At 51.5% G+C, this 19,672-nt stretch overlaps 1 protein-coding gene across 1 annotated transcript in view; it reads left to right on the top strand.

Moving 5' to 3' along the window:
* The window catches only part of fgfr3 (fibroblast growth factor receptor 3), a 55,716-nt gene that overhangs the window by 8,898 nt on the left and 27,146 nt on the right, over positions 1-19,672 (top strand). The window contains exons 2-5 of the mRNA XM_035417983.1: positions 1,218-1,424; positions 11,992-12,249; positions 18,518-18,583; positions 19,509-19,564. Coding sequence (XP_035273874.1) covers positions 1,280-1,424; positions 11,992-12,249; positions 18,518-18,583; positions 19,509-19,564 — 525 coding nt within the window. The 5' untranslated portion in view covers positions 1,218-1,279. The remainder of the gene's footprint in view (positions 1-1,217; positions 1,425-11,991; positions 12,250-18,517; positions 18,584-19,508; positions 19,565-19,672) is intronic.

Genomic DNA, 19,672 nt, shown 5'->3' with positions numbered 1-19,672 from the left:
ACATGCCCTAGTGCAACCCCCCCTACCCCCCCCCCCCCCCCCCCCCCCCACACACACACACACCCACCTCCCCACTCAATCATCACAGGGATTTTGGAGTTACAGCACAGATACTCTATATGCTAACCAGATTCGCAAGCGCATAGATTTACATTATCCTCCGCAAATCCGTAACCAGGAAGTTCTGGGGAGGTTCCACGGTTGCTATGCTAGCTATGCATCACGTTCCTGCCACTTCTTCACCACCATATTCGGAGAGAGAGAAATTGCTGATGCAAGAAAATTTTCTGACAGTTGGATTAATGAATCATCGGAACGTCAGTGGTTCGTTGCACTGGAACATTAGCTGGGATTTGTTGTACAGCTTTTCCACGATAAAATGGAAGGAATGACCTTGCACAAGAGATGATGACTCAGACACGATTTACATGACTTGATCCCTCTTAGCAAACACTGATCCCATTTTTCTGTTGTTGAAGCTAGTTAGCTAGCTAGCTAGCCCGCTCAGCCTTTTCTGGTCAGCGACACACTTCCCAGCCAGGAAACTTTAACTTATTTCCGCTTACTGTCTGTGACTCGATGTTGTCATGGCAACGTCCATTAGATGCGTATTTACGCGTTCTAATTAGGCACATCCAATCGGATTACGACACGCTATGCCAAATTAAGCCATATTTCTTTCAGAGCGGATGAAAGAGGATCCTGTCTTCTACAGAGACAGTGCTTGTTCTGTTTTGAAGAACGCTTCTGTGAATATTCATAACTCCAGCCAGTTGGAAAACTTTGAGCTTCAACATGGCGGGGGCAAGGATTTCAGTTCAGAGTTCTGTACCTGTACAGCTCAGAGTTCTATACCTGTCCAGCTCAGAGTTCTATACCTGTACAGCTCAGAGTTCTATACCTGTCCAGCTCAGAGTTCTATACCTGTACAGCTCAGAGTTCTATACCTGTACAGCTCAGAGTTCTATACCTGTCCAGCTCAGAGTTCTATACCTGTACAGCTCAGAGTTCTATACCTGTACAGCTCAGAGTTCTATACCTGTCCAGCTGAGCTCTATACTGTACAGCTCAGAGCTCTATACCTGTCCAGCTCAGAGCTCTATACCTGTCCAGCTCAGAGTTCTGTACCTGTCCAGCTCAGAGCTCTATACCTGTCCAGCTCCAGACGTCGTGTTTGTCCTGCGTGTGTCTGACGGCGTGTTCTCCCCGTGTCCCAGGTGTGTGCTGAGGGGCTGGCGGGCCCTGCGTTGGACCTGGAGCATGCGCGTGCGCGCGGAGGATGCCTGACTCGGCCGCGGGCAGCAGCGGTCCCCGCCTCCCCCTGCCCTCCAGAGGAATGATCTCCCTGTGGAGCCTCTGCTTCTACTGCTCCGTGTGTCTGCACTGCTGCGCCAGCGCCAGGCTGCCCACGGCCCCGCCTGCAGGTACACACCACCCTTACACACACACACACACACACAGCGCGTACACACACACACACACGCACGCAAACACACCCACACATACACAGCGCCAGGCTGCCCACGGCCCCGCCTGCAGGTACGCACCACCCTTACACACACACACACACACACAGCGCGTACACACACACACGCACGCACACACACACAGAGCTTACACACAGCGGATACACACACACACACACCCAGCACTTACACACAGCGCACGCACACACACACACACACACACACACCCACACCCAGCACTTACACACAGCGCATACACACACACAGAGCTTACACACAGCGGATACACACACACACACCCAGCACTTACACACAGCGCGTACACACACACACGCACGCACACACACACAGAGCTTACACACAGCGCGTACACACACACACACACACACAGACACACACACACACACACACACAGACACACACACACACACACACACACACATACACACACACACACCCAGCACTTACACACAGCGCGTACACACACACACACACACACACACACACACACACGCAGCACTTACACACAGCGCGTACACACACACACACACACACAGACACACACACATACACACACCCAGACACACACACACACACACACACACACACACCCAGCACGCACACACACACACACACACACACACCCAGCACTTACACACAGCACGTACACACACACATGCGTGTGCGTGTCCATGTACATGCGTGTGCGTGTGTGTGTGCGTGTGCGTGTACATGCGTGTGCGTGTGCGTGTACATGCGTGGGCGCGTCCATGTACATGCGTGTGCGCGTGCATGTACGTGTACATGTGTGTGCGTGTGTGTGTGCATGCGTGTGCGTGTGTGTGTGCATGCGTGTGCGTGTGCGTGTCCATGCGTGTGCGTGCATGTACATGTGTGTGCGTGTGCGTGTACATGCGTGTGCGTGCACGCCGCCTCCCCTCTCACCTTCTCTCAGCGCAGGCTGTAAATACCGGCAGGATTTCTTGGTCTTCAGCAGGGCAGTAAAACTGAGAGACTCTCAGGATCCGCTTTCACTGCTCAGGGCGGGAGATTTACGGCCCTCAGCTCCCTCACCGCCACCATTTAAACTCCATTACTGCCAGTCAGGCGCTGGGGGAAACAAACACAGAGCTCCAGACTGCAGGAACACCGATACACTGATACTGGGGCATTTAGACTGTGCTGGAACACTGATACTGTGGCATTTAGACTGTGCTGGAACACTGATACACTGATACTGGGGCATTTAGACTGTGCTGGAACACTGATACACTGATACTGGGGCATTTAGACTGTGCTGGAACACTGATACTGTGGCTTTTAGACTGTGCTGGAACACTGATACTGTGGCATTTAGACTGTGCAGGGACACTGATACTGTGGCATTTAGACTGTGCAGGGACACTGATACTGTGGCATTTAGACTGTGCTGGAGCACTGATACAGGGGCTTTCAGACTGTGCTGGAACACTGATACAGGGGCTTTTAGACTGTGCTGGAACACTGATACACTGGCGTTTGACTTGACTAAACTTGACCCCCCCCCCCCCCACACACACACACACACACACACACACACACACACACACATGTGTGATTCTCCATATCCTCTATGAGTGAGCTGCGCAGAGCTCAGCTTTGGAAGGAGACACAGAGTTTACTTTAAATCTTACCCAAGCACTCAGGAGGTAGCAGAGACGTGCCCTGTATCGTGATATGCTTGTTAGCCTCACAATCCAGCCGTATCCCATGCCAGAGCTAACGCACTAGTTATTGCTACTGCAATATCGTCTAGCCTAGTGCGTGTGATGCGAGACTACCCCCGGCCAATCACAGAAGAGCCCCAGTAAGCACTGATACCCCAGCAGATGTTTGGCTATATGTATCACAGGTCAACATCTGAAACCTTTCTGCGTATTACATGCAGAACACAGAATCACAGACTGTGCTCTCTCTCTCTCTCCCTCCCTCATATCTACTCCCTCTCACTCACTCTCTCTCTCGCCATCCCCTCTCTGTTTTCTCTCTCTCTCACTCACTCACTCTCTCTCTCTCTATCTCCCTCTCTCTCTCCCAGCCTCTCTCTCTCTCTCTCTCTTTTTCTCTCTCTCGCCATCCCCTCTCTGTTTTCTCTCTCTCTCTCACTCACTCTCTCACTCTCTCTCTCTATCTCCCTCTCTCTCTCCCAGCCTCTCTCTCTCTATCTCTCTCACTCTCTCTCTCTTTTTCTCTCTCTCGCCGTCCCCTCTCTGTTTTCTCTCTCTCTCTATCTCTCTCTCTCTCACTCACTCTCTCACTCTCTCTCCCTCTATCTCTCTCTCTCTCTCCCCCTCCCCCTCTCTCTCTCTCTCTCTCTATCTCTCTCACAGTCAAGCGAGAAAGGCTTTTTTTGATTTACAGCGCCGAGCGGCTCTGGACAGTTCGCAGCGACTCCGAGCTGTCAGCCAGGGTTTGACGTACGGCCGGTTTTTTAATTACAGGTCTCCCCCTTAAGGAAATTGTTGAGATGGCTGGGATAAGGCAGGGCCGCCGGGACACAAAGAGCTTTGTTGTGCGGCTGTGCCGGCGCGGCCGCGGCGGGCCGGACGCTAGCGCTAGCGCCAGGCCAGACTGACGGGATGTTTGCGCAGTGAGCTAAGCGAGAGGAGCTCCGGACAGACGGGCGTCTCCCCCCGTCGCCGGGGGTAACAGACGTCTCCCCCCGCTTTATTAAACTCCGTTTGAGGCCCGAAACTGTCAGTGATTGTCAGCGACCCTGCGCCCCTGCACACACACACTGTACACGTACACACACACACACACACACACAGTACACATGCACACACACACACACCTGTGCTGTGAGCAGATTAGCCACCCTCTGCACCCCCCCCGAGCAGACTAGGCTGGGCTGAGGGGCTGCTGGACTGGGCTGGGCTGCTGCATGTGCTTTTGTTTAAGTTGCTGGGGGCTACGCTGTCACTTACATCACCAGAGACCCAGAGAAGCGAACCCACAGAGCTGTGAGAGATGTACACTGAAGCTGGAGAGCTGTCAGGGATGTACACTGAAGCTGGGAGAGCTGTCAGGGATGTACACTGAAGCTGGGAGAGCTATGAGAGATGTAGGCGGAAGCTGGAATAACGATCGTACGTGTATCCGAACAGGAGCACAGGGCACAGTCTGGAGCTTCAGAGCTTCCAAACAGGGGAAGAGAGGTGCCACTCTCTGAACAGGAAGCTGACTCTAGCAGAGGGAATTGTGGGAAGGTGGGAGGAGGAAGAGACCAGCAGAGAGTGATTGATGGCTGTTATGCACTCATGTAGATATCCTGGGACAACTGCACACAGTTGTTCCCCCACACAAGAGGAGCCTCTCTCTCCCACCGCAGTTGCTTTTTTCGGTTCGAGGGCTCGGTAAGGGGAGGGTGGGGGGGTCTCGGGATGGGGGGGGGGGGGGGTGCGGATTCGAGAGGGTAGCAGAGACGGATTAGGCCTTTTCCCGCTCGGCGATGACATTCTCCCCTGCGCACGTACGCTCCGTCCTCGCACCGCCGGCCCCACGCAATTCAATTTCACGCACCGACTGCGCCGTGAGCCGCGGCCGAACGCTGGCCATTCAGAGAGCACCTGGGGTCCTGCGGCTGCTATGATTGGCCAGAACCACTCGCTCGCGCTCTCTCTCTCTCGGCCTGTTTCTCTCTCTCTCAAATTTCAAATTTCTAAATTCTAAAGTGATTTATTGGCACGGCAAAAAGTAGCCACTTGTTCTTGCAAAAGCAGAGGTTACGAAAAGAAGCTATGCGCAATATGAATGCAATATTACGGATCAGTTAAAAAAAAAAAAAAGAAGGCCTATAACGGAGAAGGCCGTAAGTGATGTCAGGTGTGTGTACGTGTGTCTCTCTCTCTCTCCTTAAACGGGAGCAGAGTTACGGGACTAAAAAATGAATTACCCTTTAATGCAGGAACTCCTGTTCTTGTAAACCCATCTGAACAGCTCTTTGTTTTGTAAGCGACGTTGGGTAATGGCATCTGCTAAGTTATTGTAATTACGGAGTTCACCATAGGGGAACGCGATTAGCGGTGGTTTTTTCTTTTTTTGGAAGCAGGTTTTTTTTGAGAAGGCCTGGTGAAAGAGGAGGTGACATTGATATCTCAGTTTGTGAACCCGTCCGGCCCGGGGGAAGTGGGCGGGGTCCACACCGTGGGAGGTCACGCTGGGGTCGCGTGCGTCAGAATGGAGGCGCCCCCTTTTTTTTTGGGGGGGGGGGGGGGGAGATGTTTCAATCAGCTCTACCCCCCTCCACTGACCCCACCCCCCTCCCCTCCCCCCATTGTGAGGTCAGCAAGCACCAGCTCTGTTCCGTCCCGTGTCAAATTTAACTCGCAAATGAAAACGATACAGGAACACTTTATCTACAAATGATCTTTTTTCGCTCGGGTTCACCAGGTACACTAAGACTGAAATAAGACTGAAAGAAAATGAAATTCGCTGACTGACCAGAGACAGACAAGTACGAGGCGGTGTCAAGTTCACAGAGGAGGGGGGGGGGGGGGCGAACAGTAGGATTAATGACAAGGAGTGATCCAGCCAATAATCTACAATAAGTCTGTTCAGCTTGCACTGGGCAGTACTGGCAGCCCCTGTGGTTGTAGAGGTGCTTTCTGCGGGGACGGATTAGCCAGCGGCCGGACATCCGATGGACGGACAGAGACGTCCTGGATTGACCGCAATTTATTCATCTCATAATTTCCTTGCTTTTTTAAATGGGGGGGGGGGGTCGACTCTGTGTTCTTCCAAGACAGCCGTTTACAGTGCATTTGGTGAATTGAAACTAGGCCAGTTCGTCTTCTGAATGACAATTACCACCAGCTAAATACAGCCGCTGTCGGAAGGGGGCGGGGGGGGTGGGGGGGTGTGGGGGGGGGGGGGGGGGGGGGGGTGGGTGAGCCGGGCGTGGGGGCGATTTGGCTGTAACCACGCTCTCTGGACGTACAGTAGCTTCCGATGTTAATTAGCGTGGCTGGGGAGGAGGCGGAAGGCGAGGGAGGGGGGCGGGGGGTGAGTTCGGTGGATGTTTGGAAGCAACGGCTATCTTTAACTTTGGGGCTTTTGATAAAGCGCCTCTCTATTGGGCGCTGGGGGGCGGGAAGCCCCTCTGCCTTGATCTCCATACAATGCCCCCCCCCCTTCTCTCTCTCTCTCCCCCCCCCCCTCCTCCTCCTCCTCCTCCTCGCTTTTGATAGTGTGAGGTTGTCAGGCAGTCCCAGATTAAAGACATTGTCCAGGGACTCTACATCCGGGCCAAAGCCATATTAAACAGAGATTAGGGGACCGCGCGTTTACAAAAAAAAAAAAAAAGGAGAGAGAACCCCCCCCCCCCCCCTTTTTTTTTCTTCCTCCAAGAGGACCAGGATTTACAATCCACACATACGCTGTGAAGCAGAGGAGGGAGAAATTCGCACTTTTGTGTTCGGAAAGCAGCGCGGGGGGTCATGTGACGCGGGAGCTGGCAGCCTGGGCCGTGTTTTTTTTTTGGGGAGGGGGTGGGGGGGGGACGGGCTTTGTGCCTCCGTGGGCTCCCGTTCAGGCCGCGGCGGAGCCAGAAAGGGGTCTTTTTGTGCCGGGTTCATTAGCGGGTCCCGCCGCCGCTGCGCCCGTTTGCATCGGCTGGTTTTATTGGCCAGTTTTTTTTTCCACAGTTTAAACTCTAATAAAAGCTCTGATCGTTTCGCTCAGCTGTGCGGCGTGGACCAGAGATTATTTGGTTCTGCAATTTTCGCACACATGCAAGAGCACACACACACACACACACAAACACACACACACACACACACAGGTACACACATACACGGGCACACACACAAAGACACACACACGGGTACACACACACACACACACACACACACACACGCACACACAGGTACACACATACACACACACACACACGGGTACACACATACACACACACAAACACACACACGGGTACACACACACACACACAAACACACACACACAGACACACACACGGGTACACACACACACACACACACGCACGCACACACAGGTACACACATACACATACACACACACACACACACACACAGGCGTGCACACACAAATGCGTATACACACAGACACACACACACACACACACACACACATAATTACAATTCCAGCAAGATGTGGAAAATATTTGCAATATTTTTCTAGTTCATAAAGTTACATTAAAGTTTTAGTTCAGAACGCTACGTTGTTAAACTGATGGAACAAAAGAGTAATTTACCTACACTTGCAAAATCACATATACACACACACAAATATACAATATCTCATTCCACGACCATAAGCGGCTTCAGTATTCTCGCTGTGCCATTTCACACTGCGGACGTCGGCAGGCCCGACCGTGTATGAGCGCTGCGTTATACACAGAGAGAGAGAGAGAGAGAGAGAGAGAGAGAGAGAGAGAGAGAGAGGGAGAGGGAGAGAGAGAGAGAGAGAGAGAGAGAGAGAGAGAGAGAGAGAGAGAGAGGGCCGGGTAAAGACAGATGCCTGCTCCTTTTCCATCTGGATCCAATCACGTTCAAAAGAACTCGGCGTGTAGATTTGTCTTAAAAGGTATGCGCTGCTATTTCTGGAGCGGGCCCAATAAAGTAACTGTTAAATGTTTTCGGGGGAATCCGGGAGCAGGGGTGGCGGCCCGTGTGTGTGTGTGTGTGTGTGTGTGTGTGTGTGTTTTTGCGGAGCCCGTAGGCCCGGCCTGTTTTAACCTGTCCCCGGTGTTGCGTCACGCCGCGGGACGGCTCCAGAGAACAAGCGGCCTTTATAGTCTCCCTGAGTGACAGCGGATCACCCGTGGAGGAGGAGGACGGGGAGCGCCGGTGAAAAAATGAAAACCTAAACGTGACGGGCGTCTGGATCGGGTTTCACGCCGTACCCTCGACTTGTTTAAGAGGGGGATACACTCCACGCTTTCCCTCTTAAAGGCTTTGCGATTCTGGGCCTTTTTTCTTAGTTAGATACCTCCCTCGCAGGGACACTTAGTCTAAAGCCCCCCCCCACCGACAGTCACGTCAGAGTGATTATAAGATCGTTCACTCCTGAGGAGTTGCATCCCACCTGAATGAGGGAGGGAGGGAGGGGGGAGAGAATGAATGAATGAATGAATGAATGAATGAAAGGAAGGTTTTGGGAGGGGGTAGACCCCCCCTCCTTCCCCTCTTTCAGTCTTCCTTAAAGCCAGGAAGGTAAAGGGTGGCTCTCTAGGGACAGCAGGTCGTTGGGGTCACGATTAGTAGGGGAAGTTGGGGTCACTGATACAAGGCACCTCCTCTGGGGGGGGGGGGGGGGGGTGGGGTGGCCGTACCGCCAGTTCCCCATCCCACGACTGTCATGTCTTCACTTTGGGAGGCGGGCTCAACGGGGCCAGGTGTACAAATACTGCACCTCCCAACACTCCCCTAGCATATGAAGTGGTTCCCCCAAAAAAATGAAGATAAATAGAGTGTTGAGGTCCCGTCAGGAACAGGGGCTGCTGCTGGCCTCGGGGGTGCAGGCCTTTGGGCTGTCCCGAGGTGAGGTTTGTTATGATCTCGGGCCAAGGGCGCGCGGCTTAGCCCTGTGATTTATGAAGTGGCCAAAGTGCACCGTCAGTCCCCCCCCCCCACCCCCCCCCTCCGACAGGCCGCACGCACTCCGCAAACACACCCCAATTCCAGCTTGGCCCCAAGTCCAGAACACCACGCAGTCCGAACGGGGCGGATGAAAACTCAAACGTGCCGCAGCCAACGAGACAACGAGGCTAACGTCTGGCTGCCGCTATTAGCATTTTAATGTCAGCGTTCAGTGTAAAAACCGTATTCACAAAGCCAACGGTTTCATTTAGAGAGGGAGGGAGATAGTTCTGCGGGTGGAGTTCCCCTGAAGAGGGACATCAGGTAACCCCCTGTTTGCATGACAAGAAACTTGTGGGTTCTCACCCCAAATACCTTCCAAAGCAGCTAGGAGTTCTCCACAACAAATTTAGCCTGCTTCGCAAAGACGGAGTTCAGTGCAGGAGCGGTTTCAACAGTTACCCATAAACACTTGGGGAAACATGCACCAAGCAGAAGCCAAGATAATCCGAAAGCACTGTTTAAAATCACAAGAGCCAAAATGGCGGGTATTACCATTAAATATTAATAATTTCTATCATGCAAATCTTTCCCTGTCTTCCTCCAACAAAAGTGCCTTGAACTTCAGGAAAGTAAAGCCCAGTTTAGATTTTTGTCTGAAGCGCCAGCTGTGGCCTTCCCTCCTTCCACGCTTTCCATCCTTCTCCAAAACGAGAGCTCAGGATTGTCTCACCTGTGTGAGATCTGTGAGTCACCTGTGTGAGATCTGTGAGTCACCCGTGTCTGCAGCAACACGATTCAAAAGTCTGCGCGTCTCGAACGGGGGAGTGAGCAACGCCAACTGAATTTCGAGCGGCGGAGAGAGACGACCACATTTCCCTCCCAGAGAGGAACGAGACCAGCCAGAGCTCTCAGAGGCTTCCTGCGAAACGTAATTTGGAACTGTAATTAAAGCGCTCGTCTTGATTAAGGGGAAGATAGGACGTCCAGCTGGGGTGAGACCGAGACTGTTAATCTTTGCTGTTCTCCTGGGTGTCTGTTTGACTTTAGAAGGCCTGCAAACTCACTATGAAAATAACATTTATCTCTGACTCAGGACGTCCCGTTGCTCAATTGCTAATCAGAAAAGGCCCATGTATGGCCTGCGTTGGCATTGTTTGAACACAGACATATGTTACTGTGTCTGGGTTTTGGCACCAAGGAGGAATTCACCGACGGTCCAAGTTTACGCCTGTCTTTGTCTGGGCACATTAAACAGGAGAGCCACACACTGAACAGGTTTTCCTTTCAGATTTGCGATCAGTCAACCTGAGACAGACACGCTCCTGGCCAGCACATGCTGCTCGCTGTCCAGTCTAGGCAGCCCTCATTGGCCAGCCTCTACCGCTCATCTCATTGGCCAGTTTAAGCAAATCACCTCATTGGCCAGCCTCTACCGCTCATCCCATTGGCCAGTTTAAGCAAATCACCTCATTGGCGAGCCGCTATTGCTTATCTCATTGGTCAGAGTCTACCACTTATTTCATTGGCCAGTCTAGGCAGCTCACCTCATTGGCCAGTCTCCATCTCGCATCTCATTGGCCAGTTTGGTCAGCTCACCTTATTGGCCAGCCTCTACCCCTTATCTCATTGACCAGTCTGAGTAGGTCACCTCATTGACCTGCGTCTACCACTTATTTCATTGGCTAGTCTAGGCAGCTCACCTCATTGTTGAGCCTCTCATTGGCCAGCCTCTATCACTCACCTCAGTATCGAGCCTCTCATTGGCCAGCCGCACCACAAAGCGCGTTTGTGTTTAATGTATTCTGCCACACGTCCGCAGCCCGCACACCCAGGGCGGGTGCTGAAGGGGTTTCTGTTCGCTCCGGGACTGCGTGACCTCACCGTAAAGAGCTCCTGTCCCGGGACGGCCCGTCGCCTAAACGAGCCGCCTCGGAGTCAGAGGTACGGAAAGGCTGAGGCACAGAGCTGGCGGGGGCGAAGGGGGAGTGGGGGGGGGGGGGGGGGGGGGGGGCGAGGGGGGGGTGACAGAGATTTATTCCTCTGTTTGAAGTTCGGCTGGGCCCGTTCCTTCCATGGAGGGGAAAAAGGAGGAGGCGTGTTTGCTTTCCCCCCTCCGACCCCGCCCGCGCGCTAGCACTCGCTCGCACCCCGTCGATGGCGGTTTGCTCGACCCGCTCTTCGTCCTCCTCACACTCCGGGGCGGGGGCGGGACGGTCCCGTTTTTGGCGACCCTCAGGGTCCGGTCCGACCCGACGCCCCGGCTCGTAGTCGCGCGGACAGTAATGGCGGACGCCGCTTTGGCGCTGAGGGACGAGGACGTCGGTGCGGTCCATAAACCTGCAGTAAATCACAGACTGACGCTCTCTTCCAAGGGCAGTGAATAAAACCCCGTAAGACACGCACCGTCTCACTCCTCTCACTATTTGTTTAACACGACTCTGTCGAGACGGTTTTTTGCGAGCTCTGTCAAACTTTTCCGTCTGAAGACCGAGTGACTGAACGCACGGGTATGTGAAGTGCCAGCGAGGTCCGAATGCAGTTCTGACTGCTTCATGTTCTCTGTGTTACTTACACAGGCTCGGGTCTTAATGCGCTCCCAAATTTTAATGCGCTGTTTTCACCAGTTCAGCATTTCTCAGTAAATAGCATATGTTGTCAAAGCCAAGCAGCTTCTGACTACTTAAAATCCCAGCGGTTTCAACTCTGATTTTGCGCTCTAATACGAGTCTTGATTCCACCGTGAGTTTTCATTGAAAAGTGCGTCGGTTCTAAAGTGAGTTTTGACTACCTTTGTTCAAAGTCCCATGTGACCTTCATTTCTAATGCAGGTATTAATTCCACAGAGAGTTCTGATTCCGAAATGAGTTTGGATTCTGATGCTGATATTAACCCATCCCCCCCCCCCCCCCCCCCCTTGTTTACCTCAGACTCTGTATCCAGTGAGGCGGCCTTCCTCGAGGATTTCGTCCTTGGGGTCGGCGACACCCTGGACCTGAGCTGCAGCCCCCAGGGCGTGGCACAGCCGATCACATGGCTCAAGGACAGCGCGGCGCTGTCGCCTAGCAACCGCACGCGGGTGGGGCAGCGGGTGCTGCGCATCATCAACGTGTCGTACGAGGACTCGGGGGTCTACTCCTGTTGGCACGGCAACACGCTGCTCGGGAACTTCACTGTCAAAGTAGCAGGTAAGAGCGACCGGGTCTGCTACGCCTCTGGGTCACCTGTGTCCTTCTGATGATCAGATTTTGTTTAACATAAGAGATGTGGGGAGGGAGGGGGGGGAGTGGGGGGTTGAGTTCGGACAAAAGTGGCTGTATTCATACACAGTGTTTGGACATTTGCACCAGTCTGATTCAACACTACACTGCTTTACTTGCTTGTTCAAAGGTATGCATTCCATATTTGGCCATCTGTTAATCTACATCACAAATAAAGGGCACAGGTCAGGAAGTGTGTTTTCTCATTAAGGTTGGTCCTGAGTTCAGAAACTCACACAACCACTGTTCTAATGTCCTTTCATTACACATGATACCAAAACCACTTCTGTGAAGGCATTTCTGCAGTCGGTTGGGTGTAGTGTGGTAGCCACAGAACATTAAGACCTGTCCCATAATGCACTGGGAAGTAGACACAGCGGGTCTCTCTCGGTTATGACCTAATTAAGTTAGCAGCGGCAGAGAGAGCCATACTGAAGATGGCTTTAGTGGAAGGATGCGGGGTATCTGACAGAGATTTAAAGCCGCTTTGCCCAGCGCTGAACAGGAACCAGACCCTCTTTGTCTGAACTAAGCCGTGTGTGTGTCTGTTAGCTGGCAACAGCGTAGGAAACAGGAGCTGCCTGATTCTCTCTGATATGTACGGCTTACCTGCTTTTCCAAAACATGCCCCCAGCCCCCATGGGACATCTGGTTTAACACTGCAGCGCTTGATCACACATTCACCATACTATGCGTATTATTACAGATTATGTACAGTATACAGATACACTTTAACCCCTCCTTCACCGTGGAGGAGTGAGACCCCTACATTTCACCATACGTCCACCCCAACCCAGCCAATTCTGGACAGAAATAAGGCCCCCTTGTGCACTTAGAACTCTGACAGTCTTCTGTAAGACAATCTTCTGCAGAGTTCTGTTTCAAGTTTCTAAGTTTCTGATATCTAAAGACCACTCTGCAATCACACTGTCATATCACGATTCAGGAACTTAAGAACAGCACACAACGACAAGGATAGGTCATTAAACCCATCTAGGCTGGCCATTTAGCTAGAAATTGCCTCAAGTTGTGATTGTGATTTAGAACAGAAAAGAAGTTATTATTTTTCCTTTAATTCTGTTGCCAATAGGCTTGACTTGCACTTTGTGTGTGAAAGAGAGAGGGAGAGTATGTGTGTGTGTGTGTGTGCGTGTGTGTGTGTTCGCGTACAGAAGTTAAACTGACTAACTGCTACTTAAGGAGTTAAAGGAGCATAGAACAGCACAGAACAGTAAGTGTATATCTGCTACTGTTCCCCTGTTCCTGGTGGAAACGGCCGCGTTCGAACCAGATGAGCCGTTGGGATGTGGGGGCGCCCGTGACAGAACGCGACCGCGTCGGGGGCCTCTTTTGTCCAAAAAGCTCCCGTCAAGAGCCGCTCGGCTGCTCGCACCGCCGTCCTCCCCTCAAACGCTGGCCCCGAGGCCACCAGCGAACGGGCGTGCTCAGCAGCCGCGTGGCGAGCGAGCCGCTGGCGCATATCGCCCTGACAACGGCGCGCTCAGCCGAGATAAGGAGGACCTTCGGCCCTGATCGCGGAGAGGAGGGGAGAGGAGCGTCGTTCGTTACGCCGCTGTCCCTGTCCCCGTCCCCAGCCAATCAGAATCCAGCTGAAACCAGCCTAAATGTTGAAAGAAAGGGGGGGAGAGAGCTCTCGAATGGCATCCCTAAAATCTGAGGTTCTCCTGTGGAATACAGGGGTGCACGTCTAGCACTGAATCTGGACTGTGACATTCCCAACAGTGGCAAGTATTTTTTATAACAGTACTACTTTTAAAAAAAGGAGGGAGGGAAAAACTCAGTGTTGCTGCCGTATTGCCACAATGGTTCAGGCCTTGAACTGAGATTGTGCGTTAAAAAAACAAAATCTGGATGAGAAACTGGGGACTGCGGTTTTTGAAAGGTGATGCAATAACAGCATGCCGTCTGAGAAAGTGGATCAGCCAGTGCTGTGGAACGCGCTCAGCTCGCAGGTACACGGCTCACAGGTGTGCTTTATAGTCGTATAAACTATTTTCCATCCGCACCCTGTATAAGAAACACTGGGCTAAAAAACTTTAATAATCGAAAAATTAATTGTGTCGTATGCAGTCATGCAGCAATATCTTTTCCCCCCAGTTCATAATCATGATCGCTCATGCAGACTGTTGACTTTGCCCCACCGCCGCTGAACACGGGGTGTACTGCTGGCTGTCCTTTCTACCCGATAGTTAATTGGTCGACAAATGCCACCGATTGGCCAGAGATTTAACTCACCTGGTTTAAATCAGGCCCTGATTGGAGGGGAGGAATGTAAGCCAGCAGCACTGCTGGCCTCGAGGGCCAGATTTGAGTGTCCCAGGTGCAGCACCCTGACAGGTGGCTTTCCTGTGGGAAACTATGCGCTCTCAGACTCAATGTCTCACACAAAGGTATTATGAAGCGTATTACACACACACACACACACACAACAAAAAAAGGCACACAGCCTGAAAAAGCTAACAACAAAAACCACGTGACCTGGTTACAATCACACCATCGAGCCAATGGCGTGTGCAGGCTTACAAAAATAAAAATAAAAAAAGCTCCCGTTAATTAACGTGTGGGAAAAAATGGCCGCCTCGGAGGTGTGGCGAGGGGGCGGAGCTTTGGGAGCCGTGACTAAGAGGAAATGAATGCGGAGCGCCGCCTTCTTTTCCCGGCACTCGGGGAACGGCTGGCTGTTTTGGCGTCTGCCTGCATTATTGTTTACCCTTTCACTATCGCGCGCTTTTAATATCTCACACAAACGATACGAGCTCTTGCATCAGAGCCTTCCCTCCATAGTGTGAGGTCTTCCGCCGCTGGTCAGGAGGCTGGGATTTCTCAGGACCACGCTGGTGATTATATTAAGGTCTGTCGCAGGGGCTCTATCAGACCAGCACTCTGTTCCTGTATTGCTGGTATTGGTATTAAAAGTGTGTTGGGGGCCTTTACCCAGATAATATTGTTTCATCCAGAGGAAAGCTTATTGTTTGTTTGCGCTTCACTCTGAGGTAAAGATAATAGCGTTGTGACTGCAGCTGTATAGTCAGTGTAGTATTGTTTCTCTAGAGGTAAAGTTAGTGTTGTTTCAGCCAGAAAAGTTAATGTTGTTTCTTCAGTGGTAGTTAGCCTTGTTTCTCCAGAGGTAAAGTTAGCGTTATTTCACCCAGAGGAAATGTTAGCATTGTTTCCCCAGAGGTAAAGTTAGCGTTATTTCACCCAAAGGAAATGTTAGCATTGTTTGTCCAGGGGTAAAGTTAGCGCTGTTTCTCCAGAGGTAAAGTTAGCGCTGTTTCTCCAGAGGTAAAGTTAGCGTTATTTCACCCAGAGGAAATGTTAGCGTTGTTGGCGGAGAGTTGGCGGCGCTGCAGCCGCACGGTTCTGGGTTAGCGCCCGTCGCGCGGCGGTACCGGGCTCTTTTGTTCCTCTCGCGGGGCCAAGAGCCCTCCTCCCCGCTTCTGTTCGTCCGCCAACTCCAGCCGAGCCCCCGCCGCCACGACCGCAGACCCGGTCGACCCCCCCGGCAGCGCAGACGGCCCCCCGCTAGCCTCCCCTGTTTTTACAATAAACAACAAACTCCAAAAAAAACCCCCAAAAAACAACACTGCCGCCGCCGATATGTCATGGCATAAGGAGCCAGTTGTTCAAGGCCAAAATATTGCCTGAGTGTTTCTTTAAAGAAAAATGTGAACGAGCAGTAGGGGGGGGGGAGCGTAGCGACAGTTTAATTTGCCTCATTTCCCAGTAAATTCAAGGTACCAGCTGAGCCTGTTATTGACAACTCATTACAAAGCAATTAGTCTGAAAGGCCGCATCATTGCAAACAGATGGGGTGGAGAGGAATTAGAAACGTAGCCTCTCTCTCTCGCTCGCGCGCTGTGTGTGTGTGTGTGTGTGCGGGGTGTGTGTGAGTGTGCGTGCATGTGTGTGTGTGTGTGTGCGTGTGCGTGTGGGTGTGTGTGTGTGTGCGGGGTGTGTGTGTGTGTGTGTGTGTGTGTGTGCGTGCGGCGTGTGTGGGTGCGGCGTGTGTGTGTGTGTGTGTGCGGTGTGTGTGTGTGTGTGTGTGTGTGTGTGTGTGTGCGGGGTGTGTGTGCGTGTGTGTGTGTGCGTGTGTGTGTGTGCGTGTGTGTGTGTGTGTGTGTGTGTGTGTGTGCGTGCGGCGTGTGTGTGTGTGTGTGTGTGTGTGTGTGCGTGTGTGTGTGTGTGCGTGTGCGTGTGTGCGTGTGTGTGTGTGTGCGTGCGGTGTGTGTGTGTGTGTGTGTGTGTGTGTGTGCGGGGTGTGTGTGTGTGTGTGTGCGGCGTGTGTGCGTGTGTGCGTATGCATGCGGCATGTGTGTGTGTGTGTGTGTGTGTGTGTGTGTGTGCGCTGGGAACCTGGCCAAAGGAGAGCGAGGCTTTCTCCAGCCTCTATCAAAGACGGACCCTGCAGCACAAACCCCCTCTCGAGATCCACGGACCGGCCCCCGGTTACTGTCGCTACGGAGATCGTGACGGCAACCCTGTCCCTTTTCACCCCTGCCTTTAAAACACACGCCCCCACCCCCCCCTTACCCCCCCCCCCCCCCCCCCCCGGACGCAAATCAAGGCAAGCGCCGACGCTCTTCTTTAAATATTTGAGCAAGGTGTCAGGTGTTTAAAAGAGATACGTCTCCAGCCTTGGCCTCCGTCCATGTACGAGTCGCCCCGAGGGCAGTTTGGGTTAGCACACAGAGCTACAGAAGTGGTTTTGCGCACTGGCTGCGGGGGCAATCCACAAAAGAAAAAATGTGATTTCGGTCTTGTTTGTCAATCAGTCGGTGCTTAAGATTGCGCTTAAGAACATAACGCGTCTTTGTCACCTGAAGCCGCGCCGCTGAATGCAGCCCATTATGCCAGAATGAGAACAACAGAGATCAGAGAGAAGCTCGAGGGTTTGGCCTTGACAGGAGTCTCGACGCACGGCGCGGTTCGCACAACCTGTGCCAGCATCTGGCCTTCATTAACCTTCATTTCGAAAACGCACCGGCAACTTCAAGGTCAGACAGATTAACTGCCGGTGGAGCTTTCTGTCGCTTAAAGGTTTGACACGACGGCACGGGAACAAAGGTGTATTTGTGTTTTTTGACTGACGCTCTGCCACAACTACAAGCATAAATTGTTCGCCGCCGTCAGACCACCGGTGGCACGAACGCCATTTCAAAATGATTATTTTACGCATTTAAGATCCTTATCAAAACACTGGATTTAAACGGCGCGTCTGCAGTTTGTTTGGGTTCACGGTAAAGGACTACAGTGTACGAGAGAGGATCGTTCCTCGTTGTATGAATGGGTCTAGTCATTACGGAGGTCCTTAAACACAAACATACCCAAGACTCCATTCCCCCCCCCCCCCCCCCAACCCCCCAACCAGTCCATTCCAGCACTTACACTCAAAATGGCTGACTTTGAAGTCACTATTAATCACAGTATCATTCCTGCTGCACCTACGTTCAGGCAGTTCCACTGTAAACAGTGGCAGTTTGTTCAGCGATTGATGTAAGCTTCGGATGTTGAAGTGAGGCTGGGTCCTAAAGCCCTGTTCTGAGGGGATAAGTTTTACCCGAGGAGGGCCTGTAATGTACTTTTTTTTAAAAAACTTATTATGTGGGTACTTCCAACCGAGCATTCTGACGGGACAAAAAAAAATCCACAGTAACCCCTCCCCAATTACTGACTGTGTCCCGGATGTTTTATATCGAAACTTCCGATAGCTAAAAAAAAGCGTCACATTTCGCGGCAATAGAAGACTAGACATGGCTTTCGAAAAGAAAACGAGACAATGGACGTGAGAGAAGAACCCTAATTTTTATACCACACAAGGAGAAAAGTGCGCCAAAAAGTAAATTATGTTCTTAAATTACTGAGATTCACATGGGACTAGTATTACCAGAGGACCTTGGTTACCTATTTTCCCCAAAAAAACAGTAGGAAACGTACTTTGTAGCCGGGTTAAAAAAAGCGACATGGCAAATTCTGGCGGAATAAAAATCATGAGTGATAGGTAATAATTCCAATTAAAGGACATCCTTGGGTAAAACGAATTCCGTCAGACTAGGGCTTCATTGTCCATTTTCAAATTTGGTGCAGCGATCGATTCCTGTGATTTATGTCGTGTCTACCCCTACCCCAACTGTCAGAAAGTGACACCTTTGCGTGTTTGTGATTCTCTTGAAAGATTCCTTGTCTTCCGGGGACGACGAAGACTACGACGAAGAGTCGGACGATGGAGGTAATGGAAATGGTGTGTTCCATATTTCACCCTTTCATTGTGTGGACGTTTCGCGGAAAAGCCCGTCCTGCGTTAAACACCTCTCGTCACTCTCTCTCTCTCTCTCGTGTTCCTCCCTAATGTGTCCTGGTTAAACATTCACTCTTCGGTCAACGGTTCCTCTGGCGAAAGAGAAAAACGTCTCTTTGCTTTCGAGGTGGAGTCTTGTTGCCGTGGTTCTTATTTTATTCTAGCCTAATGTGCTTCATTGCGGGGGGGGGGGGGGGGGGGGGGGGGGGGGGATTCTGCCTTTTCCCCTTCCCATAAAGGTGTATGGCTGTGTGTTTACTGCATGGTTGGGCTTGAGAATAGGCCTCTGTGAAGGAATGTCCCTTTGCCGGATGGAGAGTCTTAACACCAATCAGCTCCTTGATGGAGAGCATTAAACAATCAGCTGCTCGACGAACAATGCCCCTTTGATGGAGCGTCTAATAGTCTTAACCAATCCGACGCTTGATGATGGTTCTTAACCAGTTAGCTGCTAGATGGCGAGTCTTATCCAATCAGCTGTCTTATGGTGAGTCATAATCAATCAACTGCAAACAACTAGAGTGGAACTAGAGTGCAGCTTCAGTAGAACTTGAGTTGCTAAGTGCTCATGCATGTATTAGTTCATTCATAGGCATTCCATAATGCAAATGGTCTCTGTGCTGTGTGGCTGTGTTTAAAACTTCATCGCTCCTGGTCCATTGTTTCATTCTCTTCTCATTCTCTTGCACGCTCTTGTCTCATTTTTCATCCAACTGATGTTTAATATGTAAGCATGAATTTTCATTCCTCCTTCCTTCTGGCTTTTGTGTGCCCAGTTTTATTTTACCTCCATTTGAAAATGGAGATGTCCAGAGAGGTGCACCGTTTCTGAATTCTGAATTGCCATTTTATGTCTCCTCTCTGCTAGAATGGAATACATTAGTGCTCATCATGCAGGATTCTCAAGATTGGCTCAAACTCCAGGTTCCACATGCTTAAACGGAATTAGGGAAAACTTGCTTTTTGATTTCGTGCTCCTCACTCCTGGAATGAGTTACTGTTTTTTAAAAAAATGTGTTCATTGCTGCCACG

Source organism: Anguilla anguilla, chromosome 5 (genome assembly GCF_013347855.1).
Source record: "Anguilla anguilla isolate fAngAng1 chromosome 5, fAngAng1.pri, whole genome shotgun sequence".
Lineage (NCBI taxonomy): Eukaryota > Metazoa > Chordata > Actinopteri > Anguilliformes > Anguillidae > Anguilla > Anguilla anguilla.
This window is presented reverse-complemented; position numbering and strand designations above follow the sequence as displayed.